At 43.2% G+C, this 26,162-nt stretch overlaps 2 protein-coding genes across 8 annotated transcripts in view; one reads left to right on the top strand and one right to left on the bottom strand.

Annotated features, from left to right (window-relative positions):
- Nucleotides 1-991: 991 nt before the first annotated feature.
- UBIAD1 (UbiA prenyltransferase domain containing 1) lies at nt 992-7,273 on the bottom strand. 5 transcript variants are annotated; one of them, XM_088066506.1, is made up of 3 exons: nt 7,110-7,273; nt 5,582-6,134; nt 992-4,696 (listed from the first exon to the last, which is right to left on the bottom strand). In XM_088066506.1, exons 2-3 carry the CDS (start codon nt 6,102-6,104, stop codon nt 4,209-4,211), a joined length of 1,011 nt encoding a protein of 336 aa, XP_087922632.1. In that variant the 5' UTR covers nt 6,105-6,134; nt 7,110-7,273; the 3' UTR covers nt 992-4,208. The 5 variants fall into 5 exon arrangements, with proteins under 5 accessions (XP_087922632.1, XP_087922635.1, XP_087922633.1 ...); XM_088066509.1 differs by lacking the exon at nt 7,110-7,273 and adding an exon at nt 6,984-7,099; XM_088066507.1 differs by lacking the exon at nt 7,110-7,273 and adding an exon at nt 6,686-6,977.
- A 219-nt stretch (nt 7,274-7,492) lies between these two features.
- Nucleotides 7,493-26,162, top strand: part of MTOR (mechanistic target of rapamycin kinase) — a 63,280-nt gene continuing 44,610 nt past the window's right edge. Inside the window, exons 1-26 of one of the 3 annotated variants that reach the window (XM_014257271.2) lie at nt 7,493-7,616; nt 8,707-8,870; nt 9,243-9,351; nt 10,612-10,844; nt 11,198-11,398; nt 12,539-12,673; nt 13,083-13,358; nt 13,669-13,777; nt 14,593-14,779; nt 14,941-15,069; nt 15,877-16,121; nt 16,301-16,516; nt 17,153-17,358; nt 17,863-17,985; nt 18,303-18,392; nt 18,480-18,572; nt 19,034-19,168; nt 19,502-19,631; nt 19,825-20,075; nt 20,932-20,973; nt 22,019-22,105; nt 22,669-22,836; nt 23,616-23,728; nt 24,186-24,348; nt 24,591-24,683; nt 25,353-25,499. In XM_014257271.2, the coding sequence (XP_014112746.2) occupies nt 7,493-7,616; nt 8,707-8,870; nt 9,243-9,351; nt 10,612-10,844; nt 11,198-11,398; nt 12,539-12,673; nt 13,083-13,358; nt 13,669-13,777; nt 14,593-14,779; nt 14,941-15,069; nt 15,877-16,121; nt 16,301-16,516; nt 17,153-17,358; nt 17,863-17,985; nt 18,303-18,392; nt 18,480-18,572; nt 19,034-19,168; nt 19,502-19,631; nt 19,825-20,075; nt 20,932-20,973; nt 22,019-22,105; nt 22,669-22,836; nt 23,616-23,728; nt 24,186-24,348; nt 24,591-24,683; nt 25,353-25,499 (3,969 nt within the window). Of the gene's footprint in view, nt 7,617-7,642; nt 8,039-8,706; nt 8,871-9,242; nt 9,352-10,611; nt 10,845-11,197; nt 11,399-12,538; nt 12,674-13,082; nt 13,359-13,668; nt 13,778-14,592; nt 14,780-14,940; nt 15,070-15,876; nt 16,122-16,300; nt 16,517-17,152; nt 17,359-17,862; nt 17,986-18,302; nt 18,393-18,479; nt 18,573-19,033; nt 19,169-19,501; nt 19,632-19,824; nt 20,076-20,931; nt 20,974-22,018; nt 22,106-22,668; nt 22,837-23,615; nt 23,729-24,185; nt 24,349-24,590; nt 24,684-25,352; nt 25,500-26,162 lie in introns of those variants that run through there. The other 2 variants (XM_014257272.2, XM_005528295.3) reach the window with 2 other exon arrangements.

Here is a 26,162-nt window from a genome sequence, read left to right as displayed (position 1 = left end):
CAGACACTGCATTCTTCCCCCCACAAGTGTACTGCCCCTCATGCATAGCTTGCCCACACTCTTTTGAAAGCTCAGCTCTCAGCATCTGACCAGAGAGAGTTTATTAAGCTATCAGCAAAGGCTTTAAAATTCAAGTGCTGACTGGCTTTCTTCAAATGCCCATTTCTGCCAGTACCTGCCTAGGAGAGGAGCATCTGTCCAGTCATAATCTGCACAATAGAAATTCATCTGCAGCCACTTATCTTCCAAATTTGCTTACACTAGAGGAGATCCCATGAGATATTACCAAACACTAAAAAATCCTTTGCACACACAGCTCAGGGGTTCCTGTAGAGAAAAGGCACTGCAGCAGCAGTGGAAGAGCAACGCTGCCATCTGCAGACACTCGGAATTGAAGCCTCCTTATCTGGAAGGATCATCCCATGTATCAATGTCACGCTATCCTGCATTTTATCCTTTGTAACTATCTCCAAATGTGTCTGTGGAGCACACGGTGCCACTGGCCAAGGCAGGAAAACTTCAAACCAGGCTTTAGGCTCATTCAGGATATCGACATGGGGGAGGCATTATGCTGTCACAGTTCTATGGGAGCAGTGCCCATAGCACTGGAAAACTGGCAGAACATAATGGTGAGGATGAGAAAGTTCACCTTTATTAAAGGTACTAAAGTTCAGCTGAAACCTTCTTACAAATATTGAACAGTACATGGCACAGAAAACCGCATCAGAGAAAATTCTACACATTGATTATATACCAGAACTATTCTAAGTCTGCCATTAGTAGGAAATAATCACTGCTACAGAACTGTTTGCCTTGTGGCAGAGAAGGACAGGACTACTGGATTCATAAAAGGACTTTTACACAAAAAAAGGATGATTTTTCAGGCACTTACACTATAAACATGACAGATGACCCTCTCTTTCGTGACCATGTTATAATCCATGTGCAAAAATACAACTTGAGTAATAGAAAAGAATCAAACATAGCATAATTAACTGAGTAACATTCAGACAGTTTATTGGGTAAGAAGAAAGGCCAGGAGGTGCTTTAGGACACATTAACAGATGGGCTACAGATCTGCTCATCTACCAGTGCACATTCATCACACTGCAATACAGCTCGTCAAGAGTGACCTGAAAGAAGTTTCTAAAGTTTATATCCAGGGAAAGTAGCAAGGAACAGGGAAAAGTGGGGTAGGGGAGGAGAGCCAGCATCTTCATCACAAAGCAAACCAATAAATGAACCTCTCTTACTACTCACTGATTATATGTGAAGATTATTTTGGCCTAATTACATTGGTTAAGTCACCCTTTATCTTAGTTCATATCTAAAATGTTTTCTAGTACTAACAAGCTTTTTGGAAAGCACACAGAGATAAAGCACTTTTTACTTTCAAAGCTCTCAATTACAATGAGGTCAGCTCAGCATCCCTGTAAGGCAGGCAAAAATTAGCTGTTTTCTGAGACAGAGAGAAGTTAAATGACTTCCTCAAAACCATGGTGAAGAATGTGTTAGTATTAATATCCTCAAGAACCTGGAATGATACTGTTTTTCAGAGACAGGGAATTGGAGGCAACCAGCATCTGCTAGTAAGGAATTACGAAATTTTCATCTGTTTTACTATTAAAATACTTTGAATCCCCCCCAGCCTCAGAAAGTGTTCCACACACCTATTTTTGTACTAATGAGCTGTTCCATTTTAGTAACAAAAAGCACTGGTCCTTTACAGCCCTAAGTAGACATCCTCCCCAGGAAAAGGGTAGTCAAGATACAGTAAGTTACATACTCCACCTCACCAATGATCTTCCTGTTATTACAATTACAGTTATCAAAGATACAAGCCAAGTTACTTGAAGGAATTTAGCTGGAGTACTCTAGTTTCTGTAAAAGAAGTAGAGAAAAGATAACTAACCATTCTTTCAAACAGAAAACTATTCAAAAGCAAGCTGTCCTAAAATGAAGCACACAGCTGCTACAAAGGGCAGGATTAACCCAATAAACCTGCATATCCCCAACTGCAAGGTTAACAGATTTGACAGCTCAGCCCTTACTTATCCCTACAAAAGCTTTTGGTTTGCAGAAATGTGAAATGGGTATTGGAGGCAGATTCTTCTTCATTCTGTAGGTCCACAAAGAAACAACAGTAAAAACTCTGTTGTGTATATCTGCATTGAAAACAGTTTCCAAAACTTTCTGGGTATCTTCCTCCATCAATCTGAGCTGAACTTTTGCATTTTCTCCTTGTGTTTTTAATCCTAACAAGCATTTTATTGTAGAAAGCAATTGCTGAAGTCCATCTTTTCTTGTTCTGTGCCTAATCAGATTAGAGAGATCATTTGCCCATTTTAATAAATAAAAGATGAAACTGTGGCTCATTAAATAGGCCTGCAAAGACTCCTTCCCATCAACTTCAGCTCAGATATAACTGCTGGGTAACAGTGGATAACATCAAGCTGTAAAACCAGTCTCTAAATAGATGTACCATGTAACCTGGTACATCAACTCAGCTTCACTGCTTTCACTAAAACCCACTAATGGGACACTTGGCTCTTTCAGATTTCCACCAGGAGGGTATAACTTACCTATGACAGATGCAGGGTAACACCATGTGAGTTGATTGCTAGTTTATTGCTCGTGTGTAAAAGCCCTTCATACAGTGGTTCACACACTTGTTCAAAAGCAAGGCTGGCACCTGGCACCAGGAGCTCTACTTCAACACCTGTGTCAGTTCCTCTGAGCCTTCCACAGCTCCTGCAAACAAGCTTTTCATGAAAACCTGTGCACAGGTACTAAACAACACAGAAGAGAATTCAGTTGCCACTAATATGTTATGGATCAAATCCATCTTTGCACTGGAAGGCACGTATTTTCCCCGTTATGTTTGGCATGTTTTTCACACAGCTACATAACTGCTGAAACAATCAACTCTCCAAAGGGCCACATGAACAGCAAGTGGCAAGATCTGCAGGAGAAAACAAAGCAAGGTACAGAGTGGGGAAAAGAGGTGGGGAACTTTCCCTTCAGAGATCACTTAATTGTGATTCAGTGACACAAACTCTGGACTCCATTAAGAAAAACCTTATTAACAAAACTGGTTCCTTCCCATTTCCAGTCCTAATTTTTATGCAGAGCCAATGCAATAATGCAGATTTGTTCTAACACTACATCTTTCTTCTTTGCTGAACTGGGCTTCTTATAATAAGACATTTAACTGTAATACTGTGAATAATACTCTAAATAAACAGAGAAAAACAATTTTTTTTAAAAAAAAAGCTTTTTCAAATCAAGAATTTGTTTCCCACCCATGTATCCATTAATCCATTGCTATTCAGAGAAATCTGGCACTCTGTCAGCTCCCCCTTAACTCAAAAACTGTTATTTCAGAGAGTAAATTATAAGCAAATACAAAAATGAAAACCATTTGTTTTTCTACCCATTGAGGGCTTTCCAGTTGCATGGTTTGCTTTTACAGCTTCAGCTTTTGTAGCAGAATACAGATGTACTGGTTTTGGCCTAAAGGTTGTGCAGTGGGTTATTCATGCTCCATTTTAGCACCACAACCCACAGAGATTTATAACTTTGAAATTTTCAGACTATATGGGACAAGCAGAAGCAACAGTTCATGAATCAGTATCTAGTGCATTTCAGGGAGCTTCAAAATAAAAGCTCAAAATTTGTCTAGGAAAAGCAAAACAAAAATTAAAACATACAACAGATGAAGATGAAATAAACTTACAATGGAGGGGGAATAAATGGCACCTACACTGTGATGCTAAACATTTGGCAGTGTTTTCTGATTCCCATATGGGAGCCAGTGGACTCCTTCACCACTATAAGAAAATAAGTGATAAGAGCAATCATTGTGCTTGTGAACATCAAGTGTGATTTGAGGCTCTACCTTTCAATTGAACTGACAGTGAAAAAATTAGGTAGCAGAAGGATGAGGTTCTTTAAACACTTCCTTGACCTTATGTCACCTTGTTCCTCAAAGCAAAGCCACACAGTTCTGCCATTCTGCAGAACTGACAAATCACTTTTTGGAAGTTTGTTGTATAAGCTATCCAGGACCAGAAATCATAACATTCACTGTCAACAGTGCAAGGTGCTCTTTCCATTCTTCTCACTGTCCATAATGGGCCATTTGCTCATAACATCCACTGTTAATTGGCATGAATAGTGAAGTATGAGGCCTGACCCTACAGCTGTTTTCACAGTTTGGGCAGAGCACCAGCTGGTGCCAATGTAATGCCAAAAACATAGAAAAGGCCCAGCAGTAGATTGAGCTTGGCTGTCCGCTGAGGAATTTTGCTGAAGCTCTGACTCCGGAACTGTCTTTCCAGGGAAAATGCCATGGGGATGGTGAGCAGTGGCAGTGCCATGCTGATGGTATAACGTGTGGCCAGCACACAGAAGATCAGGTAGGGCAAGAAGAGCAGCACGGTGTAGAGAATATAGGAGAAGGTGGGGCCGATGAGGATGGCCAAGGTGACAATCCCCGCCTGCCGGTCTGACTCCATGTCCCGTGTGTTGTTGCTGTGCAGGATGGCCTCCGTGCTGAGGGCCAGAGGGACAGCGTAGAGCAGAGGTGACACAGACAGGTAACCGACCTGCACTGCGTGGGCAAACATCACAGCCAGGGGCCCAAAGGTGATCAGGATCACCACGTCGCCAAGCGCAACGTATTTAAATCCAATTCCTGTGGCAAGACACAAGAATAAAATCAAGCATCATTAAACAATTCAAATGACACAAAAGAATGGATGACATAACAGTTCAGCCCTTTTCCATAGGGATATTGCAAAACAACCAAAGCACATGCAGCTATGGACAAGAAACATGTTATATCTCCTTTTTATTTTTTAAAATAAGGATTTCTCCAGACAATGTAACAAAAACTAAGGGCCAGATTTTAATACCCACCTGGAAGTACCTGTCTCTGCAGAAATCTACAGAAATAAGGTACTATTCAGTGTGATCATGCATACTATAACCTGGTCCTGAAGAAATACAGAAAATGCTCAGAACGAAATACAAAACTGACAAGACACTTTCAGGGAAACTGGAAGTCTGACAGTTTGAAACTTAGTTGTTTTTTCTTCTCCTAGTTATGATGTTTGTATCTATCCAACACAGGAAGACACTAAAATATCCTCATCTTATTAAGAAAAAACACAAACTGTACAGCATTCACAGTGAAGCTCCATCTAAAAAATAACAACATTCCAAAACAAAGTAACATTCCCACCAAAGGAAAGAAAATATGCTTTAGCTACAATTCTAGAGGATACGAAATAAACATCATAAAAAGATTCAGCAATAGTTCTTATAAGCATTTAAAGCCATATTTGTAAATAATAATGCCTCAACACCACTATCTAACTGAAGATCTTAGTATGACTCTTCCCACAACGTTCAATTGCAAAGAATACAAGTTTATGTACCAGTACATCAGGAAATACCACAAATATTTTATGGCAGTGCACTAGATGGATCGCGTGTGTCTTCCAGAAACCTTTCGACAAAGCAGCTGATTCTAACACTTCTACATTCAGATTCACAACAAGCGGGATGCAGCATTTACCTCCGGTATAAAGGAAGGAGCTGGAAAGTCCTCCAAAGTAAATCAGGGCCAGGTGCTCCAGCTTGAGCGTGGAGACAGCGTAAAGTCCAGCAGCGCAGATACAACCCACAGTGTAGAGAAAGACTCCAAACCGCACTACATCCTGCGGCTGCAAAATCTGGTCCACCAATGTCCTGTCATCACTCTTCTTGTGATCGATGCCTTTGGAGAAGTCATAGTAGGTATTCACCAAGTTGCCGGCCCCGTGCACAGCCAGGACGGTCACGGCGCTTCCCAGCAGCAGCCCCGGGTCGAGCGCTCCCTCGGCCCGGTACGCCAGCGCGCTGCCCAGCGCCACAGGGGTCAGCGAGGCACTGAAGCTCCAGGGCCGGAGCGCCAGCACATAGGCCGCACACTTGTGTCTCCAGCTGCCGGGGGCGGCCCCGTCAGCGCCCGCCAGCGCCGGCCCGCTGCCGTTCCTCTCGCTCCCGCGGGGGCTCTCGGCGCTGATACTGATCTTCTGCAGCGGGTCTGCCGGTCCCATGCTCGCCCCGCCGTCTCGCAGCAGCAGCACCTAGAAGAGGAAGGGCCGGGCGTTAGCGGGGCGGCGGGGCCCGGGACGAGCGAGGGGCGGCGCCGCCATGGCGGCCCGAGGGGCATGCGAGAGCGCCGCCATTACCCTCCCTCCACGACCGCCACCCTGCCCGGCCTCGCCACCTCCGCGGCCCTGCGCGAGGGGTTCCGCAGCCGCCGGCACCTCCCGGTATACAAATTAAAAGGAAAATTAAGCGGCCCACGGCGTCACGCGCGGCGGCGAGGGGATCACCCCGCAGCACGCACCAACACCGCGATTCACACCATAGCTGCCACGGAGCGCCCGAAGGCCGGCGCAGACACAGCCGCTTTTGCTGCTGCCATGGACAGCCGGACACATTTCAGCGGAGCACACCGGGCACGCCGCGGCAGCGCCCTGCTCCCCTGACGCATGCGCAAAGCGCACCCAGGGCTTCCACCCGCGGCACGGCTGGCGCTGGGAAGGGACCTTAAAACTCATCCAGTGCCACCCCCTGATGTGTGTCCAGGGACACCTTCCACTGTCACAGACTGCTCCAAGCCCCGTCCAACCTGGCCTTGAGAACTTCCACGGATGGGGCAGCCACAGTTCCTCTAGACAACCTATGTCAGGACATCCCTATCCTTACAGGGAAAAACATTTTCCTAACATCTAAACTAAATTTCCTCTCTTTTAGTCCGAACCCATTCCCCCGTGCTCCTGGTGAGGAGTCTCTCCTTGTAGGCTGCTCCAGATACTGGAAGGCTGCTGTGAGATGTCCACAAAACTTTCTCTTCTTCCATAGAGGAGATGCTCTAGTCCCCATCCCGTCGCTCCACCATGGAACAGCACCACACAGCTCGGTGTCACCTGCTGAGGCTGCCTCAATCCCGTTGTCTATGTCGCCGATAAAGTTGGTGAATGCTATTAGCCCCAGTACCACCCCTGAGGGACACCACTCGTCCCCGGTCTCCATGTGGACAATGAGCCGCTGACCGCAACTTTACGTGGGGCTATCCAGCTAGTTCTTTATCCACCGAGTGGTCCATCCATCCAATCCATGTCTCCCCAGTTTAGAGCCCAGGATGTCATGCGAAACAGCGCCGAACGCTTCGCACAAGCCCAAGGAGATGATGCCGGTTGTTCTAACCCATCCACCCATGCCGTAGCCCGGCCATAGCCGGCGCCTCACGGAAGGGCGGCATGGGGAGGTGGGCCTACTGAGCAATCCCAGCCATTCTATTGGTCAGATGTACTGCCACTCAATCACGAGTACCGCGATGATTGGTCAGAAGGCGACTATCCTCCCAGTTCCTCGGGGAAGGGGCGGAGCTTTAGGCACATCTTCCCTTTTCCTCTTTTTCTATTGGTCAGAAGTGATGCCGATCATGGCGTTCCTGGGATCCTATTGGCCAGCAGCGGCTCGCCGCCGCTGTAGGCGCGGCGGTGGCGGCGGGGCGGGCTCGGGGCCCGGAGTAGGGGAGCCGGCGGCGGCGGCTGCGGGTGAGTGAGTGTGAGAGAGAGCGCGAGCGAGCGGTGGTGCCTCTCATCATCATCGGCTCCCCTTCCCCTCACCTCCCGCTTCCTGCCCGGGCCGACCTACCCGAGCCCCAGGCCGCGCGGAGCTACCGCCTGCGGCCCCTCCGGCCGTGCCCGCCTTTCCCCGCCTCACCCCTCCCTCACTCTCGGCCTGCGGAGCTCCCCCCGGACTCGGGCCTGCCGGGTCCTGTCCGCCGGCTCCTGTGGCCGTGAGGGAATCCCAGGAACTGACACCGGGCTGGGGCGATGGGCAGCAGCAGCTCCCGGCTGCTCTTTGATCCGGGGAGCCTCTCCTAGCTCCTGCCAGCAGCCACCTCACCTATGGTCCCGCTGGATGTCTGTGATCGCGTGTGGAATATTTCGGGAGAAGCAGTTGAAGTTCTAGTGTCAGTGCTTGCTTTGGTCTTACATAATTTGAATATCGGAGCGGGGGGGAGCGTCAAGCATCTGGAATGTTTTTGATGTAAAGAAAGACTCCTGAGAAAGTTTATTTATGTGTTATGCTTGGAAACCCCCTGTTGCAATCTGTTGCAATGATTGCTGTTGCTATAACTGGACTTCCCATCTCTAAATATCTATTAGAGGATGCAACACTTGCCAGTGCTGAGTTTTCCTTGTGTTGGTGTAACACTGAGATTTCTGTGGAGAAACTTGGATGAAAGTGTTTAGGGAGGAGTCAGATATGATAATAATATAATCCTGGGAATGGTTGTGCTTGCTTATTATAGGTAATTGCAAACCCTAGTTTGACCCTGCTGTTTTTCAGCTGTTGCATGATCTTTGATTTAGGATTAGATTACCATGAAGCAGCTGGTCTACTGCAGTGTATTTTGGTATTTGAGGAACCAGAGACCAAATAGGCTGGTCAGTATATGTGGTGATGCAGTTTTGTCATGGAGTGTAATGCCTAAGGAATATAGTCATTATTTGTAATTTTATAGTCTACCGAAACAGCATCTTCATCTGTATTTTGGGAACAGTCAGGGGGGGACAGCCTTAAGAAAGAAGCTCAGAGATTTCAATTCAAGTAGTAAAAAATTGTGTGTCTCTGAAGAATTTACAGGACTTGATGCCTCTGAGCCCCAGTGTACTACCACCATGTCGGGCACTGTGTCCATCCTCCAACAATTTGCCAATGGCTTGAAGAGTCGCAGCGAAGAGACGAGGGCAAAAGCTGCCAAGGACTTGCAGCATTATGTCACCATGGAGCTGCGTGAGGTGAGTGCTAGGAATGGGATTATTTATCCTTGTGTATCATATGGGGCTGGGTGCCTCGGCAATGGAGTTTTTTTGGAATATGGAAGCTGGTCTTAGAGAGGAGATGGAGCACAGCAGGGAGCTTATTTTTCCCCCCTGGCATGTGGGAGAGGTGAGCAAGTTGGTGACACAAACAGGTAGTCAAGTACCAGAATAAGTAAACTTGCTGCATATGGGGCACAAATAAAGAGAAACTATTTTGAGTTCATAATGTATGGTTGATTTAATTTCTTTCTGTTTATGTGGCATAAGAAGCATTGTCTTTATGGAGGTTTTGGAGCAGGAGGAAGGGAGGGAATGCTGAAAGCTGATTTGAGTTTTTTGCTTTTACAGATGAGTCAGGAAGAATCTACCAGGTTTTATGATCAGCTGAACCATCACATATTTGAGCTGGTCTCTAGCTCTGATGCAAATGAAAGGAAAGGTGGCATTCTGGCTATAGGTGAGTGAAAGTGCATAATGCCTCTGCTGAGTTTTCTTTTCATGCAATTATCTTTAGGGACAGATTTAGGAATTAGCTTTTATTCTTGGGGCCTGACAGCTCAGTACACTGGGTGTGTTCTAGTTGCTGGGCTCTGAAAATCTGTGTGAAGTGTCAGCATGGGAGCTACTGAGAGTGGCTGAAAACCTGGTACTTAATGGGTCCTGAGTTCTTTTGGGAGTTCAGCATCATATGTGAGTGCTGAGCACATGAAAATTCTCTTCTGGAGCTCAGCTGAGAACACTTTGTGCTGCCCCTTTGTATGTATCAGGGTTGGCTGACTTTCTCAACTCTCTTCCATCTGGGCAGATTGATTCTTGTTATTTAAATTTACCTGGCTCCATAACAGCAACTTCCATCCCCGAGAGGGGCTCACATAGCTTCTGCTTTGATTCTGATCAGCCTCTCCATTAGTGGCTCTGGCTGTGTGTTCTCTGTGAGATTGCAGAGCTGCCTGAATCCCCATTCTTGGGGAAGTTAGCTTGTGTGAATACTTTGCCCTCCAGGTGAGTGGCCTGTGTTGTAGCAGTTAAATAGATGTTTATGGTTTAGGCTCATAGACATAATCATCCAGTCCCAATGTGTTTGAAGGCAGTCTAAATCCCTTAGCGAAATCTTTATTGATATCATCAGATCTTAAGCTGACAGTATCACCTTCAAATTGTTATGTGAATTTAGTGATGTTGAAGGGTGCCAGCTTGACAGCCCTGGACACTGAGGGGTCTTTATCTACAGAGCAGTTAAAACCCAGGCACTGGCAATGAAAGCTTTCTGCCATGCTGGTGCCTGATGAAGTGCCTCCACCCTGGGCAGGAGAGGCTGTCTCTAGGACTGAGGAGGAGAGCATTTTCTTGGTCCATTCAGTCTTTGACTTTTCTTGTGAGGTGGACTAGCTATAGCAGTTGCCTGAAGATGGATATCTTTCTATTAGGAACAGGTGTGTATCAGGGTGAATTATTTTTTTCCTCTTTTAAAACTAAAAATGGGGAAAATCTATGAGGCCATCAAATGCAGTTTTCCACTCACTTAAAAAGTTAAGGCTGAAAAGAATGGTGGCCCTTTCCTGTCACTTGTTTTATTTTTTTTCCCCTGTGGATTTGCAGTTCAGGAGGGCTTAATTTAAGCAATGTGTAGGAAATATTAGCTCTCATCCAGGGATTACCTGCTGTCTGCCTCACTGACTCTTGGGGAGAAATGCAGCACTGCTCCCTTTCTCTGCAGCAAGCCTTATCGGTGTTGAAGGAGGTAATGCCACCCGTATCGGCAGGTTTGCCAACTACCTGAGGAACCTCTTGCCATCCAATGACCCTGTTGTAATGGAGATGGCTTCCAAGGCTATCGGGCGGCTTGCGATGGCTGGTGACACCTTCACAGCTGAATATGTGGAGTTCGAGGTGAAACGAGCTCTGGAATGGTTGGGAGCTGACAGGAATGAAGGTCGTAGACATGCAGCTGTAAGTGATGCCTTCTTTGTTGTCATGGGATAGTTGGGATTAGCGAGCAGTGGTAGGAAATCTGCACAGAAATCTGCAGAAAAGCTTTGGTCAGGATGGGAATGGCTGCCAGTGCATGTCTGAGAATCTGTAATGCTCTCATGGCAGACAGAGTGCTGCTTCATTGCTTCTCCATTAGCTCAGTGACTAATGAAGACCAAGACACTGTCATGCTAGGAATTGTCAGAGTGTAGGGATGGAAACAGCTCACAAACATTGACAGTCTAAACAAATGGTACTATACTGTAGAAGTTAGGAGGTTTGTCTCTGTGTCTTATCTTCCAGATTGTAACTGTTTCTCTCCCCACCTCCAGGTTCTTGTCTTGCGGGAGCTGGCAATCAGTGTGCCTACCTTCTTCTTCCAACAAGTGCAGCCATTCTTTGACAACATATTTGTGGCTGTGTGGGATCCCAAACAGGCCATCCGAGAGGGAGCTGTCTCTGCCTTAAGAGCCTGCCTTATCCTCACCACGCAACGCGAGCCAAAAGAGATGCAGAAGCCCCAGTGGTACAGAGTAAGAAAATAACTTTGTTTTGATGCAGCCCTGTCACTGCAGGACATGGAATGATTCACACAAACACGTCTCAGTGGTGTGATAGAAAAAGGTGTTTTTATTTTCTTGATTCCAGTATTTACAGATTGTTGACAATGACCAGGGGTTGGATAATTAAGTTACTACCTTCCTAATCACACTGGTCATGTGAAACGTCTATGAAAAGACGTTTCTTAGAAGGAATGTGTAAACATTTATAGTTACTTTCCTGGGAAAGTGTCTAAAACTATGAAAACAAAATCAGAAGGCTTATTTTTCAGTGTGACATCTCACTGTTTCCTCTTTAAAAAAGAAAAAGAAAATGAACAGAGAAAATGAACAATATTCTGAACAATCAAAAGGAAAATAACAAAGAAAATAACCAATGTTCTAAACAATCAGAAGTCTCTAGTTTCAGGGTGATACAGCCCCTCATAATGCAGTGCAGATGTTGAAGTGCCAGTTTTCAGAAGAGCTGGCTAAGATAAGAACTCATGTCACCTTTACCAGTAAAAAAACTCCCTGTCCTTGAAAGGGTTGAAAATATTATGGCTTCCAAAGTGAGTAATTCCTTTAGCCTACTACTGTAAAAGTAAACAAGATTTAACTCCTTCAAGAATACATTGTTCTAGCTGCACCTCATCTTCAGCTGTTGAACTTGACCTAGTTTTATAGCCATGCAATTATCCAGTTTCATCTCTTACTAGCAAAGGGTTTTATTAGTGTAGATAAAACACAAGTGAGAAAGGTTCTTTTGTCTGAACCTTCACTTTGCTGCCATTGTCACATGAATTCACGCTTTGTGATATCAAGTAAGTTTTGGACAGTGCAGTCAAATGTTGTGAACTTGGATTTCTTGTAATCAAATTAAGTGCTGCAGGTAGTGATGAAGCTGATACCATGCTGTTTGATTTGTGCTGTTGAAAATGCTCTGCAGCAGAGTCCACAGCTTTTGGGTGAACCAGAATTTTGTGGTCTTATACTTCTGTTATTACTCAGTTGAAGTTTGTGGCTACTCTTGGAAAATTCAAAGCATCAGTAACTCTTGACTGGCAGTAGTACTTCATTTCCACAGGCTTTGTTTCTGCATTGTCACTGAGATTTTTTTTCTTTTTCCCCAAGCATACATATGAAGAGGCTGAGAAGGGCTTTGATGAGACTTTGGCCAAAGAGAAAGGAATGAATCGTGATGACCGAATCCATGGTGCCTTACTGATCCTCAATGAGCTAGTGAGAATCAGCAGTATGGAGGGAGAGGTGAGCAAAGGAACAAGGTGGGGATTGATTGAGAGTGTATAGCAGCTCTGCAGTCTGTGGAAATATCCCATGGTGTTGCAGTGGGGTTGTTGGATGGAAAACTCATTTGAACATGGAGTCAAGCATTAAAGTGTGTCAGAAATAAAAGGGACAAGTATGGGCAGAGGAGTTAATAAGCTCTGATAGAAAAGCTATTATCTGGATTAAATACAATGAAAAAGATTTTTTTTATATGGAATGAGTACTCTCTTGCATGTTAGATACCCAAATATTTTTGCTGGATTTTACTCAGTTGATATTTTACAGCCGTTTGGATATTGATTATACAGGATGCTTATTCAGGAGATTGTATTGGCAGTATCTTACTCAGTTAGATTTTATTTTTTTAATGCTTCTCTACTTTGTCCAGCGCCTTAGAGAGGAGATGGAAGAAATCACTCAGCAGCAGCTTGTGCATGACAAGTACTGCAAAGACCTGATGGGCTTCAGTACCAAGCCTCGCCACATCACTCCCTTTACAAGCTTTCAGTCTCTTCAGCCCTCTCAGTCAAATGCTTTGGCTGGTCTTCTGGGGTACAGTGCTCACCAAGGAATTATGGGTTTTGCAACCTCACCTGTCCCAGCAAAATCTACTTTGGTAGAAAGTCGATGCTGCAGGGATCTAATGGAAGAGAAATTTGATCAGGTATGTGTTTGTTCTTCAACTTGTCTCCCAACATTCTCAGCATCTGTTCTTGCAGAGCAATTGTCCTCTGCATTTTTACTTAGCAGGCAATACTAGTATTGAACTGAGCCTTCAAAATGTGTAACGTGGCTTTGTCATTGTCTGTCTTGGGGCAAGTGATTTACTTCCTTTGGAAGAAATCCTGATTATCCTTTTCTTTGATGGACTCTGAAGCCAAATGTCAGTAGAATGCCTAAAAGCACACAGGTAATTAACATTTGTGCATTACTGCCAATGGCCATCCTTTAAAGCCTAATCTATTTCCTTCCAGGTCTGCCAGTGGGTTCTCAAGTGCAGAACCAGCAAAAATTCTTTGATCCAGATGACTGTTCTCAATCTGCTACCACGGTTGGCAGCTTTCCGTCCTTCGGCATTCACAGGTGACAAGACAGATGGTTGGATGTTAGAAATGTTGCTGGTTTTGGGCTGGAAGTTATCCAGCTCTCTTTGGTCCAGATGAACTTGTGCAAGCAGTGCAGCACACCAAATGTGGTGCTTGTCTGATGACATTCCTCTGTAGGAGGACAGTCTTATTTCCTGAATAAGTGTGATTTGATAGCTGGTGCCAAAATGTTGCTCTGATGAAGAAAGTAGATTGAAACCTATTGTGAGAATTTGGTGATCGATACCATAAGACATAAAAAACTCCTTTTTTTTTTGTTTTCTTCTCAATATGTCAGACTTAGAGGAGAATTCTCTCTTGCTCTGACTCAGTATACCCCAAATATTATTAGAGTTCTCTTCTTTTTTCTTTGTTGTATGTGCTAGGAAATACCTGGCAGCTTTAAAGCAGTTTAGTTGATTTATCAAGCAAGTTTAAGAGAGTATCAGAGTTGGAGACAAGTCATCAAGCTGCTCTTAGTGCGTTGGAACAATTTTTTATTAATTATTCCAAATTTCCACCCAGTCACTATGAAAGCAAGATGCTTGGATCTCATACGTGTATAAAACCTGTTGCAGTGGGGGTGTTTTATAGCTCTTTTATTGTGGTGATTTTTCTTTTTAAAAACAAAGCCTTCTGTAGTTTGAAATTCTTATTATATCATGACATTTTTGCCACTGATCATGTCAGCAAATTTAACATGACTATGTCTTTTTTCTAGTTTTACACTTGTAAAGGTTTAGTTGGTAATGTTATGCAGCTGTATAAACCTTAATGAATTCTAATATCTGTATTGTTTTCTCATATGGGCAGCTGATCAATATCTTCCAGACACCATGAATCATGTTCTCAGTTGTGTGAAGAAGGAGAAGGAGCGAACAGCAGCCTTCCAGGCCTTGGGTTTGCTTTCTGTGGCTGTGAGGTCTGAGTTTCAAGCTTACCTACCAAAAGTCCTTGAAATCATAAAAGCAGCTCTTCCCCCAAAGGACTTTGCCCACAAGTAAGTATGTGAAAGTTAGGGGAAGAAATGGAAACACTTGCTCTTTATATAATTCTTGTATTAAAATCAGAAGCATTTCTGTAAGACTGATAACACAGAAGTATGATGAGGAAAGATGTCTAGAAACAGCAGCTTCTCATAATTATGTGGTACCTTTCCAGGAGACAGAAGTCTGTGCAGGTTGATGCCACAGTCTTCACCTGCATTAGCATGCTGGCACGAGCCATGGGACCCAGTATCCAGCAGGACATCAAAGAGCTTTTGGAACCTATGCTGGCTGTGGGGCTGAGGTAAGCATAAATCTGTTCTGCTGTTAGCTGCAGGATGGCATTGTCAGCCATATAGAGTGAGATCTTTAGAGTTTTCAGATTGAGAAGGAACATTTATTGCATTTCAGTGATCTTTTCAGAAGATCACTATAGCTGTTTCAGAAGAATGGTATGTTTTAACTGTTAATGTGTCTGTTATTTAAGAGCATTCATATCTCAGTAAAGAAATTTTGTAGAACAACTAGTCCAAAAGCAGTCTCCTTTATTTTCCACTATTCAAACACATTTGGCAGCAACCTGCAAAATTTTTGAAAGCATCTAACAGCCAGCAGGCTTGTGCCATATCAAACTGGCAGAGGAGAGCTGAAGTGCTGAATATTTGCTTCTGGCTTCTTTCACCTTTGTAGCTGACAGTTCTTATTGGGGGAATTAATTAAGTTGTTAGTATAGAAAGGTGTGGAGACAATTTTCAGGTAGCACAAGACTGTTGAAATTATATTGTTACCTGGAAGTGAATTCAGTTGCTTTTTTGTTTAAAAAGCATAAGTGTAAGAAGTCATTTAGATTTGTAACAGTATTATAGCACCACTGGCTAATGTAATGATGTGTGCAGCAGTCCTGGGGCTTTGCTCAGGACCAGGTTTATGCAGGAAGGTCATCTTGTGCCTCAGTTCACACAGGGACCCTGTGCTCTGCTTGCAGGTGTTGCTCTCATGTGTGAATTCCCACAATTATATTCTGATTGACAAAGGCATAATGAAACAAAAAGGTGAAATATGCACATCATTGTTTCTTTTCTAATGACTTTTGCTTGCTTCTTGCCCTCAGCCCTGCTCTAACAGCTGTGCTGTACGACTTGAGCCGTCAGATCCCACAGCTGAAGAAGGATATCCAGGATGGGCTGCTGAAAATGCTCTCTCTTGTTCTGATGCACAAGCCTCTGCGACATCCAGGCATGCCAAAAGGCCTTGCCCACCAGCTGGCCTCCCCCAGTCTCACCAATATCCCAGAAGCCAGTGATGTGGGGAGCATCACCCTTGCCCTTCGTACACTTGGTAGCTTTGAGTTTGAAGGTAAGATGAAATAAGGAAGCAGCAGGCAAGGGCATATGGGATATAAACAAGTGGTGCATTGGAGCAGAGTACAAGTAGCAGGAAAATTCTAGGAGCATGTTCTTTAAACTCCTGTTCCTTGATAAAGCTGGTAATTGAAGTACAAACTTGTGTTTAACCACCCATCTTTCTCTTTTCAGGCCACTCCCTGACTCAGTTTGTTCGGCATTGCGCCGATCACTTCCTGAACAGTGAACACAAGGAGATCCGGATGGAAGCAGCCCGCACTTGCTCTCGCTTGCTCACGCCCTCCATCCACTTGATCAGTGGCCATGCCCATGTGGTCAGTCAGACAGCAGTTCAGGTTGTGGCTGATGTCCTCAGCAAGCTGCTTGTGGTTGGAATAACTGACCCAGGTTAGTGTGGTATTCAGAGAAAAGGGTTCTCTTACCCCTGTTAATTTTATCATGTAAGCAGGTGATAATATTAAGAATAGAAATAGAATTTATAATAGAATTTGAACATAATTGCCACTAAACTTAAGCTGTCACTCTTGGTAAATTAGAAAAAAAGTCTCCCAATTTCTTTTTTCCACATCTTGATTTTCGAGGTATTAATAGAACACTAGTGAAAAATGCTCCAGCTGTGTCCTTGGTAATCCTTTGAACTAAGTAGAACACTGAGACCCCTTTTGCTGCTGCTCTGGGTCATGGCCTTAAATTTTGTAGTTTGGGAAGAAATTGGTACTTCTCATTGAAACTTCATACTTGATTTTTTTTATTCTTTCAATTGAACTCACCTCAGGTTGCCACATAACATCTAAAAGTGGCACTTGCAGGTGCAAGAGGTTGGCACTGTACTGACTTGGTTATTGGGGCATGTTAAGGAGATTTCTGGGCTGATCTGTCCTGGTTTTTATGTGTGGAGCACTGATAGAGTGTCTTGCTCTGGGGAAGCTGTTGTGAAAAATTTTTGAGGTTGTTTTGTGAACAAAGGCAAAAAAAGGAAGAGGAATTTAGTGCATTTAAAGGTAAATCAATGTGTTCTTGCAGACCCCGATATACGTTTCTGCGTGTTGGCTTCCCTGGATGAGCGGTTTGATGCTCACCTTGCCCAGGCTGAAAACCTGCAAGCTCTTTTTGTGGCCCTGAATGATCAGGTGTTTGAAATTCGTGAGCTGGCCATCTGCACTGTGGGGCGCCTGAGCAGCATGAACCCTGCCTTTGTCATGCCTTTCCTTCGAAAGATGCTAATCCAGGTAAGGAGGAGGGATGCCTGCAGGGAAAACAGAGTAACTGATATTCAGACCAGGGTGGTGGTAAAGAACTGGGCTATCTTGCTGTAAATGCATGGAGAGTGGAGGAATCGATCTCTTTTTGAAAATAGTTATTGCCTAGATTAATGGGTTTCAACAGATCTTTCTCATGTTAGATGTTTGGACTGAAGCTGTATGGATGTATTAGAAGGGAAAGGAAGGATGGCAGTTGTTATTTCATCCCTAGTCCTCATGCCAGAGTGCTTTCCATCTCTGTTGAGGAAGAATGTTCTGTGGTGCTTTTAGGTGAACGCGTGGTACCTCTTTGTAAACACAGATTTTGGAGCCATCCCTTTTATGCTAAGTAATTTTAGCTTAGGAAAAATGATAATGGAGTGAAATGCAGAACAGCCTTTACAAGTGCTGAGTTTTGACAGAAGGAAATGCAACGAATTTTTACCTACCTTTATTTTCCTGATTTACTTGCTTTTATTGTCTCTTGTGCAGATTCTAACAGAGCTGGAACACAGCGGTGTTGGCAGAATTAAAGAGCAAAGTGCCAGGATGTTGGGTCACCTGGTTTCTAATGCTCCACGCCTCATCCGTCCCTATATGGAGCCTATCCTTAAGGTAGAGTCTCTACATTTCCTGCTGACTTTGGAATGAGGTGACACAGCAAGTGGGTACATGACCCTCAGGAGCTGCAGTTCTTTTGCTTCACCGTGGCAGGAAAAAAACCAGATTGATGTAGATGTTACCCACAGGAGCACACGTGGCTGGCAGTTTAGCCCAATTTAATTCCAGATTTGCATTTGTGACACCCAAGTTTCTTTTACTGTTAAAATTCTTACTATGATTGTGGGGTCAATTTCAGGTGTAAACAAAAGGGAAGATAATTTTGAGTACCCTTTAAACACGTTCTAATTTGTCCCACTGTCACCCACCAGGCACTGATTGTGAAACTGAAAGATCCTGATCCAGATCCCAATCCAGGTGTGATTAACAATGTCCTGGCTACCATAGGGGAGCTTGCACAGGTAGGGATACACCACAGATACCTCTTTGCCTTGTCTGTTAAGGTTTTGGGAATGCTAGATGAAGGATGAATTTTTGTCTTTCAATAGGTCAGTGGGCTGGAGATGAGGAAGTGGGTGGATGAGCTCTTCATTATAATTATGGACATGCTACAGGACTCTTCTCTTCTGGCTAAAAGACAAGTAAGTGTTTACAACTGTACCAGACTTGTCTGCTGCTGTGACCAGAGCTGTAATAAAATATCCATGTCCCAGGTCCCTCTAGTGGAGTTACACTCATGGTACACAGGTGAGGGATAAGAGTGCCTGTTGTGACATAGTTCAGAGCTGTTAGAGGAAAAACAAAAGGAAAAAAAAAGGCTGTTTTTATTGGAAGGCTTGGACTCACTGAATTGAATGTTTATTTGAATTGTACCTCTGAGTGAAAGCAATTGTGACAGCCTAAGATATTGTTGATTATTAATTTCTTTACTGTTGCTTATAGGAAAATGTTCCTTATAGAGGCTTTCCAACCATGGACTGTGGTTTGCAGTGTGATCCTAAAATGCTCAAATAAGCCTTACAGAAGTTGAATGACTGATGTATCAGAAGGCATAATAAATTCCCTGGTCAAAGCTAATCTTCTCTGGGCTTTATCTTTGTAGGTGGCTCTTTGGACACTGGGGCAGCTTGTGGCTAGCACTGGTTATGTGGTAGAACCATACAGGAAGTACCCAACTTTGCTGGAAGTGCTTCTGAACTTCCTCAAGACTGAGCAAAATCAGGGCACCCGCAGAGAGGTATGAACATGAAACTATCACACAACCAGTTAGAAAAGCTTTTTGGGAAGAGAGAGCTGCCAAATAAATGTGCCTGTGTAGATTTGAGGCAGGGAGGGAGAGATCATTGTTGTGGCTGAGCAGAATACAGTCAGCAGAATTAAGAGAGTGCATGTCTTAAGTCAGTGAAATGGCTTCCAGAAGCTGGATGGAAAGCACTGTTTTTTCCAGGCAGTCATTTCAGCTCCAGATCTTCCCTCTTAAATCATCAGGATCTTTTCAAATATGGGGGTTTGAGTGTTGTCTTTGGCCTTAATGATGAAGTTCTGGTGAATATTCTTTGTGTCTTTTCAGGCTATTCGTGTGTTAGGGCTGCTGGGTGCTTTGGACCCTTACAAACACAAAGTGAACATTGGCATGATCGATCAATCACGAGATGCTTCAGCTGTTAGCCTCTCAGAGTCCAAGTCCAGCCAGGATTCTTGTAAGCATCTCAATTTCTTTCAGATAGATAGCTTTATGATCTACAAACAGATCTAGACTGTTTTGTCACCAGTTTGTCTCCTCTTCTTAAAGAATCATTAATGTACATGTTTTCAACTTACACTTAGATGTTCCTGAACCCATATTCAAGACCATTTAATACCTAGCTCATGACACTGCCTTCTTTCTCCTAGCTGACTACAGCACCAGTGAGATGTTGGTGAATATGGGCAACCTCCCTCTGGATGAATTCTACCCAGCTGTCTCTATGGTGGCACTGATGAGAATTTTCCGAGACCAATCCCTGTCCCAACACCACACTATGGTAGTTCAGGCCATCACTTTTATTTTCAAATCCCTTGGACTGAAGTGCGTGCAGTTCCTGCCCCAGGTCATGCCAACGTTCCTTAACGTGATACGGGTGTGTGATGGTGCCATCCGAGAGGTGAGTGTGCCAGGGACCACTTCTTCTTCCTGTTCCACTGTATGAAATTAAGAATCCATTTCCTTGAAGAGACTGTGACTGGCTTTGGGCATTGCTGTGCTATGTGTTGATGCCAAGCATGCTGCAGAAGTGAGGTTCAGCTTTGCTTTTTCCTTTTTGTAAGCATTTAATGGAATGTCCACTGCAAACAAGTTTTCTGCTTTTTATTGAAACAGCTGCTTCTGAGCATAATCCTTGGAAGGCCAGTATTTGATTCTGTGTTTTCATCAAGCTGTTCATGTTCAGAAATACACCTGTGCAGGTTCCAGATCTTTCAATGATCTCTGTGCTAATACTCTGGCAAACAATATTATTAAATGATAGGGGTAGATTCTTCAAATTTCTGGTGCAGTCATGTACTTTGGCTCATCTCTGAGAAGGAAAACTCAATTTGATACAGTCTGCTAACATTTAGAGCAGCATGGGTGGTGATTCCACAGCAGTGCTTTCTCTTCCTTCCCACTTAAGTTACAGTTACAGAAGGAAATGAGAGTTGTCTGAAGATGATGATGGGCTTAAGGTTCACCTAGCCAGAGATGGCTGCTGTTTGCCAAGGCTTTTCTTCAGGCAGCCAAATGCTCTGGGGTGTGAAGGGCAGTTTGTACTTGTTACTGCTGCTGTGCTGTATAGGTGGGATGGGTGCTCCCTTAGCAGAGCCCCAACTCTGCCATGGAACTGCTGTTTTCTTCCAGCCTGAACTACTACTCAGACTGCAAGGAAAACATCACACATCTGGGTTGGCTGAGGTTCTAGACCTGGCTGATCTAACTTGCTTGAAAGCTATGCAGTTGTGCACACTCTGTTTAAAAATTTTCAGGTAAAAGAAGATGGTGAAAGTGTACTGGGGAGAAGAGCTGAGGTGGGTATGCGTGACATAAAGCCTAAAAGAGGAAGGTCCTTGTCCTGTAAGCATCCTCTCACTACCCCAAAAAGTACAGGAGCTCAGAGTTAATTTTTGGTAAATGTATGTGTCTTTTTCTCACTAAAGAAGCTGAGATTATTTCTTATTTAACACTTTCTCATGGAAGTATTATCTCTTTTTATGAGCTCCATGTTGTATTTTGTCACTTGTCTTCAAAAACTGCATGAAAAAATGAAATTTAATAGATGATAACTTATATTTTCCTGGTTTTTTTTTAGAGAAAATAGACTACCTACTTCAAAGCAATTTAGCCCATATGATTTCATACCAATTTAAAGAGTGAATTCATTGTCACAACTGAATGTTGGAGATTGTATTGTGGTGAAAGGAATTGCAAAACTGTCATAGTGTATCCAAATAAAATTTTAAGTCAGAATTCTTCTTGGTGGTGAAGAGTGGATGGTGCAATCAACCATCTTTTAAAAAAATGTGGTGTTTCTGGCAAGGACCTAACTGCATTCCCCAGTAACTTTTCACCAATATATCTTGATGGGGATGGGAAAGAGTACATGAATATCTTAAAATGTGTGTCAGTTTGCTTTTCAGGCAAGGGGAAAAAAATAGGGGCTAAGTTTTTGGAAGCATCTTTCAAACCTAAATTATGGTGCTCTGTAATTGACATGTCTGTGCTTAGAAGTCTGTTCTAACACTGTAGATTTGCTGGCACTTTATAAAGCCTTGTTTGTGTGCTTGAGTCTCACAAATTTTGTTATGCAAGCTGGGGGGAAACCCAGCCAGTAAACCCCAAATCATTCTTCTTCCCCACTCCCTTTGTAAAAAAACAATTAAAATTAACCAAAAACCCAAACCCCAAACTGCTGAGCTGAAGCTGCCAAGAGTTTAGCCCCAGATTTTGAGCACATAGGAGCTATGCATGCTGTTTGTTTGATAAATGAGCTTGCTGTTGCCTGTGAAACTCTTTACCCAGTGGCTTTGATATTTGGATAAGCTCCACTGATTATTATACATTTCTTCCTTGCAGTTCCTGTTCCAGCAGCTAGGAATGTTGGTGTCCTTTGTGAGAAGTCATATTCGGCCTTATATGGATGAAATTGTCACCCTGATGAGAGTGAGTGCAATCTTTAAGCCAGTATTTTAACTCTCACAGAAAGGTGGACAGTGTTTATCAAATCCATTATCAAAAGTATCAATTGCTTCATAAGTTCATTTGAAGTGCAGAGTTGCATATATTTGGAGTAATGATTGTATTTTGAAATACCATTTATTTGAAGTTACAATATACGTTATTGGTAGTAACTGAAGTAAATGTTGCTTCAGGTTCTGATAGTGACTTGAGTCCTTTTCAGTGCTTGGATTTTGTGCACTTCCTACTTTGAGAAACATAGTTTTAGCAAGAGATATCTGGAATTCATAAATAGATGTCATTTCACATCATTTTCACTAAATGCAAACTTGTAGAAGGGTTAGGAAAAAAATCAGTTTTCCAGAGGTTGTTTTCAACAACTGTAAATGTACTGGAAGTGTAAAGTGTTTTAAAAGCAGAAAGTATATTCCTTCCTTGCAATCTTGAATTTATCTACAGACTGTCTACTACAGTTTGCTTTCTTCTAATTGGTACAGCTCAGCTGAAGAACCACTGGATGTTTTCCCCTTTTTTTCTTTCTTCTGTAGGACTTCTGGGTTATGAACAACTCCATACAGAGCACGATTATCCTACTTATTGAGCAGATTGTGGTAGCTCTAGGAGGCGAATTCAAACTTTACCTGCCTCAGCTCATTCCTCACATGTTACGGGTCTTCATGCACGACAACAGTCAGGGTCGAATTGTTTCTGTGAAGGTGAGTGGGGCTGCAGCAGCTGCTGTGCTTTGGGCACTGTCCAGGCAGGTGTGTTCCCAGCAGGGCTCCTTGCTTGTGTGTTGCACAGTCAAATGGGACAGGTGCAGTTTGGCAGTGGCTTGGTGTGAAATGATGGAGACAGTTGTTTAAAGTGCAGGGTTTTCACTTTTCACTAGATATTGACTTGTTTAAAATGGATCTCGTCCCTGATTTTGAGTCACACCAGGTCCTTTTGGTTGAAGGATGTGATTCTCTCCCTCCTCTACTCTTGTGAGACTCCACTTGGAGCCTTATGTACAGTTCTGGTGTTCTAAATGTAAGAAGGATATAAAACTGTTGGAGCAGGTCCTGATCAGGCCACAAAGGTGACAGGAGGACTGGAGCACCTCCCCTATGAAGACAGGCTGAGAGAGCTGGGGCTTCTCAGCCTGGAGAAGAAAAGGTTTTATGGAGACCCACTATATGAAAGGACAGGGCAGCCAGAGACTCTTTGTCAGGAGCTGTAGTGACAGGAAAAGGAGTAACAGGTACAAATTGAAAGAGAGGAAATTGAGATTAGATATTAAGAAATTTTTTACTGTGGGGGTGGTGAGACACTGGAACAGGTTGTGTGGGGAAATTGATGCTCCAACCTTGGCAGGGTTCAGAGTCAGATTGGATATGGCCTTGAGCAACCTGGTCTAGTGGAAAGTGTCCCTGCCCATGGCAGGGGGGGTTGTGACTAGATGATCTTTAAGATCTGTTCAAACCCCTTGACATTCTACTCCTTTTCTCTCCAGCTACTTAATGCGATCCAGCTCTTTGGAGCTAACCTGGATGACTACCTTCATTTGTTACTACCTCCCATTGTAAAGCTATTTGATGCCCCAGATGTTCCTGTGGTGGCTCGCAAGTAAGTGCTGGTGGCTTTGCAGTCTCTCTCTTTGCAGTTTCACCTGTGATATCCAAGTTCTGCAGTGGCTGAACATTTACAATGAAATACCCCTTAGTCCCTTCCTCAGCTTTTGTGTTGAATCATTTCAGAAGGTTATTTTTGTTTGGACATCACAGCAGTGTTACTAGCTTTTTGGGTTTGTTGGTGGGTTTTGGTTGGGTTTTTGTTGTGTTTGTTTGTTTGTTTTAGTTCTTGTTGTTGTTTCTTTGGGGTTTTAAAATTTTCTGATTCTCACCTGCCAGTATTTTAGTCACATGCGAACTGTCCTGCAAGTACAGCTGCATTAACAGCTGGCCTGTTTTTCCTATTATTATTAATCCTAGGAGGACTGAGCACTTAAGTATTTTTCAGTCTTATTTCTTCTTTCTTAACACTCTGAGCAATAAGTTCATCCCTGTTCTTGCTCTGATTTAAGAGCTGCTCTAGAGACAGTGGACCGCTTGACAGAGTCCCTGGATTTCACGGATTACGCGTCACGGATTATTCATCCCATCGTACGAACACTAGATCAGAGCCCTGAGCTACGAACAACTGCAATGGACACCCTCTCCTCTCTGGTGTTCCAGCTGGGAAAGAAGGTAATAAAAAAGCTCACAGAAGGTGTGACTATCCCAAAGGTCAAGGCTTTAAAGCTGAATTTTTGTAATGTGTTCATGGATTTCCAAGAGAACTGATTCTTCCTCTCCTAGTTGTTTCTGGATTTGGGAGTTACTGAAATCAAACTGTCAGGATTGGTTTTTCATCAATGAAACAATGTGATGGAATTTTACTTCTCTTGGTGCCAGTGAGTAACAAGTTCATGATGCATTCCCTTTTACAGTACCAAATTTTTATCCCAATGGTGAACAAAGTCCTGGTGCGACACAGAATTAACCATCAACGCTATGATGTTCTCATCTGCAGGATTGTAAAGGTAAGCTGAAAAGTGTGCAGTTTGCACTTTTGGGATGTTGTCACGTTGAAGCAGATGCAGCTGGAACCTTCACTTGGATTTACTCATAGAATGAGGAGTAGTTGTTGCTCTGTTTCTGTGTTAAGTGAAGCTTTTTAAGGTGACTTTGAGGTTGCATTGGGCAATTTTTTTGTCTACTGATATTAAATATTTCCTATAGAAAAATCATGGCAAGTTCTAGGGAAGAACTTAAGACTTTCAGCCACTGTCATTACTGATCTTTTTCTTGGTAGTTCTTAAATGTGGGTTTGTCCTATTTTTTCCATGGTTCCAGGACTTGAGGAGACCTTGCTCTATCAGTATTTTCTGTGAGATATCTTACATTTTAAAAATTTAGTCACTGGTTTACAAATTGTGTGGAACAAGCAACTAGCAAGTCAAATAGGCAAGAGTGCTTGTTTTAATGTACATTATCTTGGCTTTTTATACTAGTAGGTAAGAGTTCTTGACAGTTACCTTGGGTAGCAAAGGGATATCATTTGGTTTAAAAGGTGTAATCATTATAATGAAACATGGTTATTTGCTTCACAGATTTTGCTGTAAGATTTTGCTGCAAATGCTCTGATTTTTTTTGGCTTGTTGAGAATTGTTTCTGTATGTGTGATCTTCACTGCAAACCAATTATTGTAGGGCTACACTCTTGCTGATGAAGAGGAAGATCCCCTGATTTATCAGCACCGAATGTTGAGAAGCAACCAGGGGGAAACTTTGGCCACTGGCCCTGTGGAAACAGGTCCCATGAAGAAATTACATGTGAGCACCATCAACCTGCAGAAGGTAAGACTGGAGCCTTCACACCGCGAATTTGCTAGTGAAGGGAGCTAATGTGTCACACTGAAGGAGTTTTGTCTGGTGCATCTGAACTATATTTATTTTAATTGCTTTTATATTGCTTTTCTATTCTGTACAAAACTGAGGTCAAAGTAGTGTACTGAGACTCTTTAAAATTAGATGGTGCTGAGCAACTTTAAAGATGAGGAGACCTTGAACTATGAGACTGTTAATGGCTGTGAAGTAATCTCTACACTTGCTTGTTAAGTATGGACAAGACTATCTAGATCACAATGAATAATCTCTTGCTATCAGAGACATCTTTTTCAGAACCTCTGCTTTTTTTCATATTTTTGCTTTTGCTCCTCTTGTATCTTAGTTTTATATTTTCTTGAAGGCAGAACTTAATAGCTAAGCATTGGGTAGTTTGAACAGTACATGCATGCAGCACGCAGTTCAGGAATGGGATGGGTTGGTTTGAAAATGCTGGACTTAAAAACGTAATTCTAAATGCACTTAAGTATTTTTAAGCTGATGTTTCAACAGTGACATCAGCTCTACATGTATTTTTTGTAGAGAAAGGACTGTTAATGTTAAATACTTGCCATGTCAGTGCAGGAATACATTTAGGGAAAATTTCTTAGACATGAGACTTAAGTACTGCAGATT

This window comes from Pseudopodoces humilis, chromosome 24 (assembly GCF_049639895.1).
Source record: "Pseudopodoces humilis isolate 2021_Gansu_Grassland_sample_001 chromosome 24, ASM4963989v1, whole genome shotgun sequence".
In the NCBI taxonomy this organism is placed as follows: domain Eukaryota; kingdom Metazoa; phylum Chordata; class Aves; order Passeriformes; family Paridae; genus Pseudopodoces; species Pseudopodoces humilis.
This window is presented reverse-complemented; position numbering and strand designations above follow the sequence as displayed.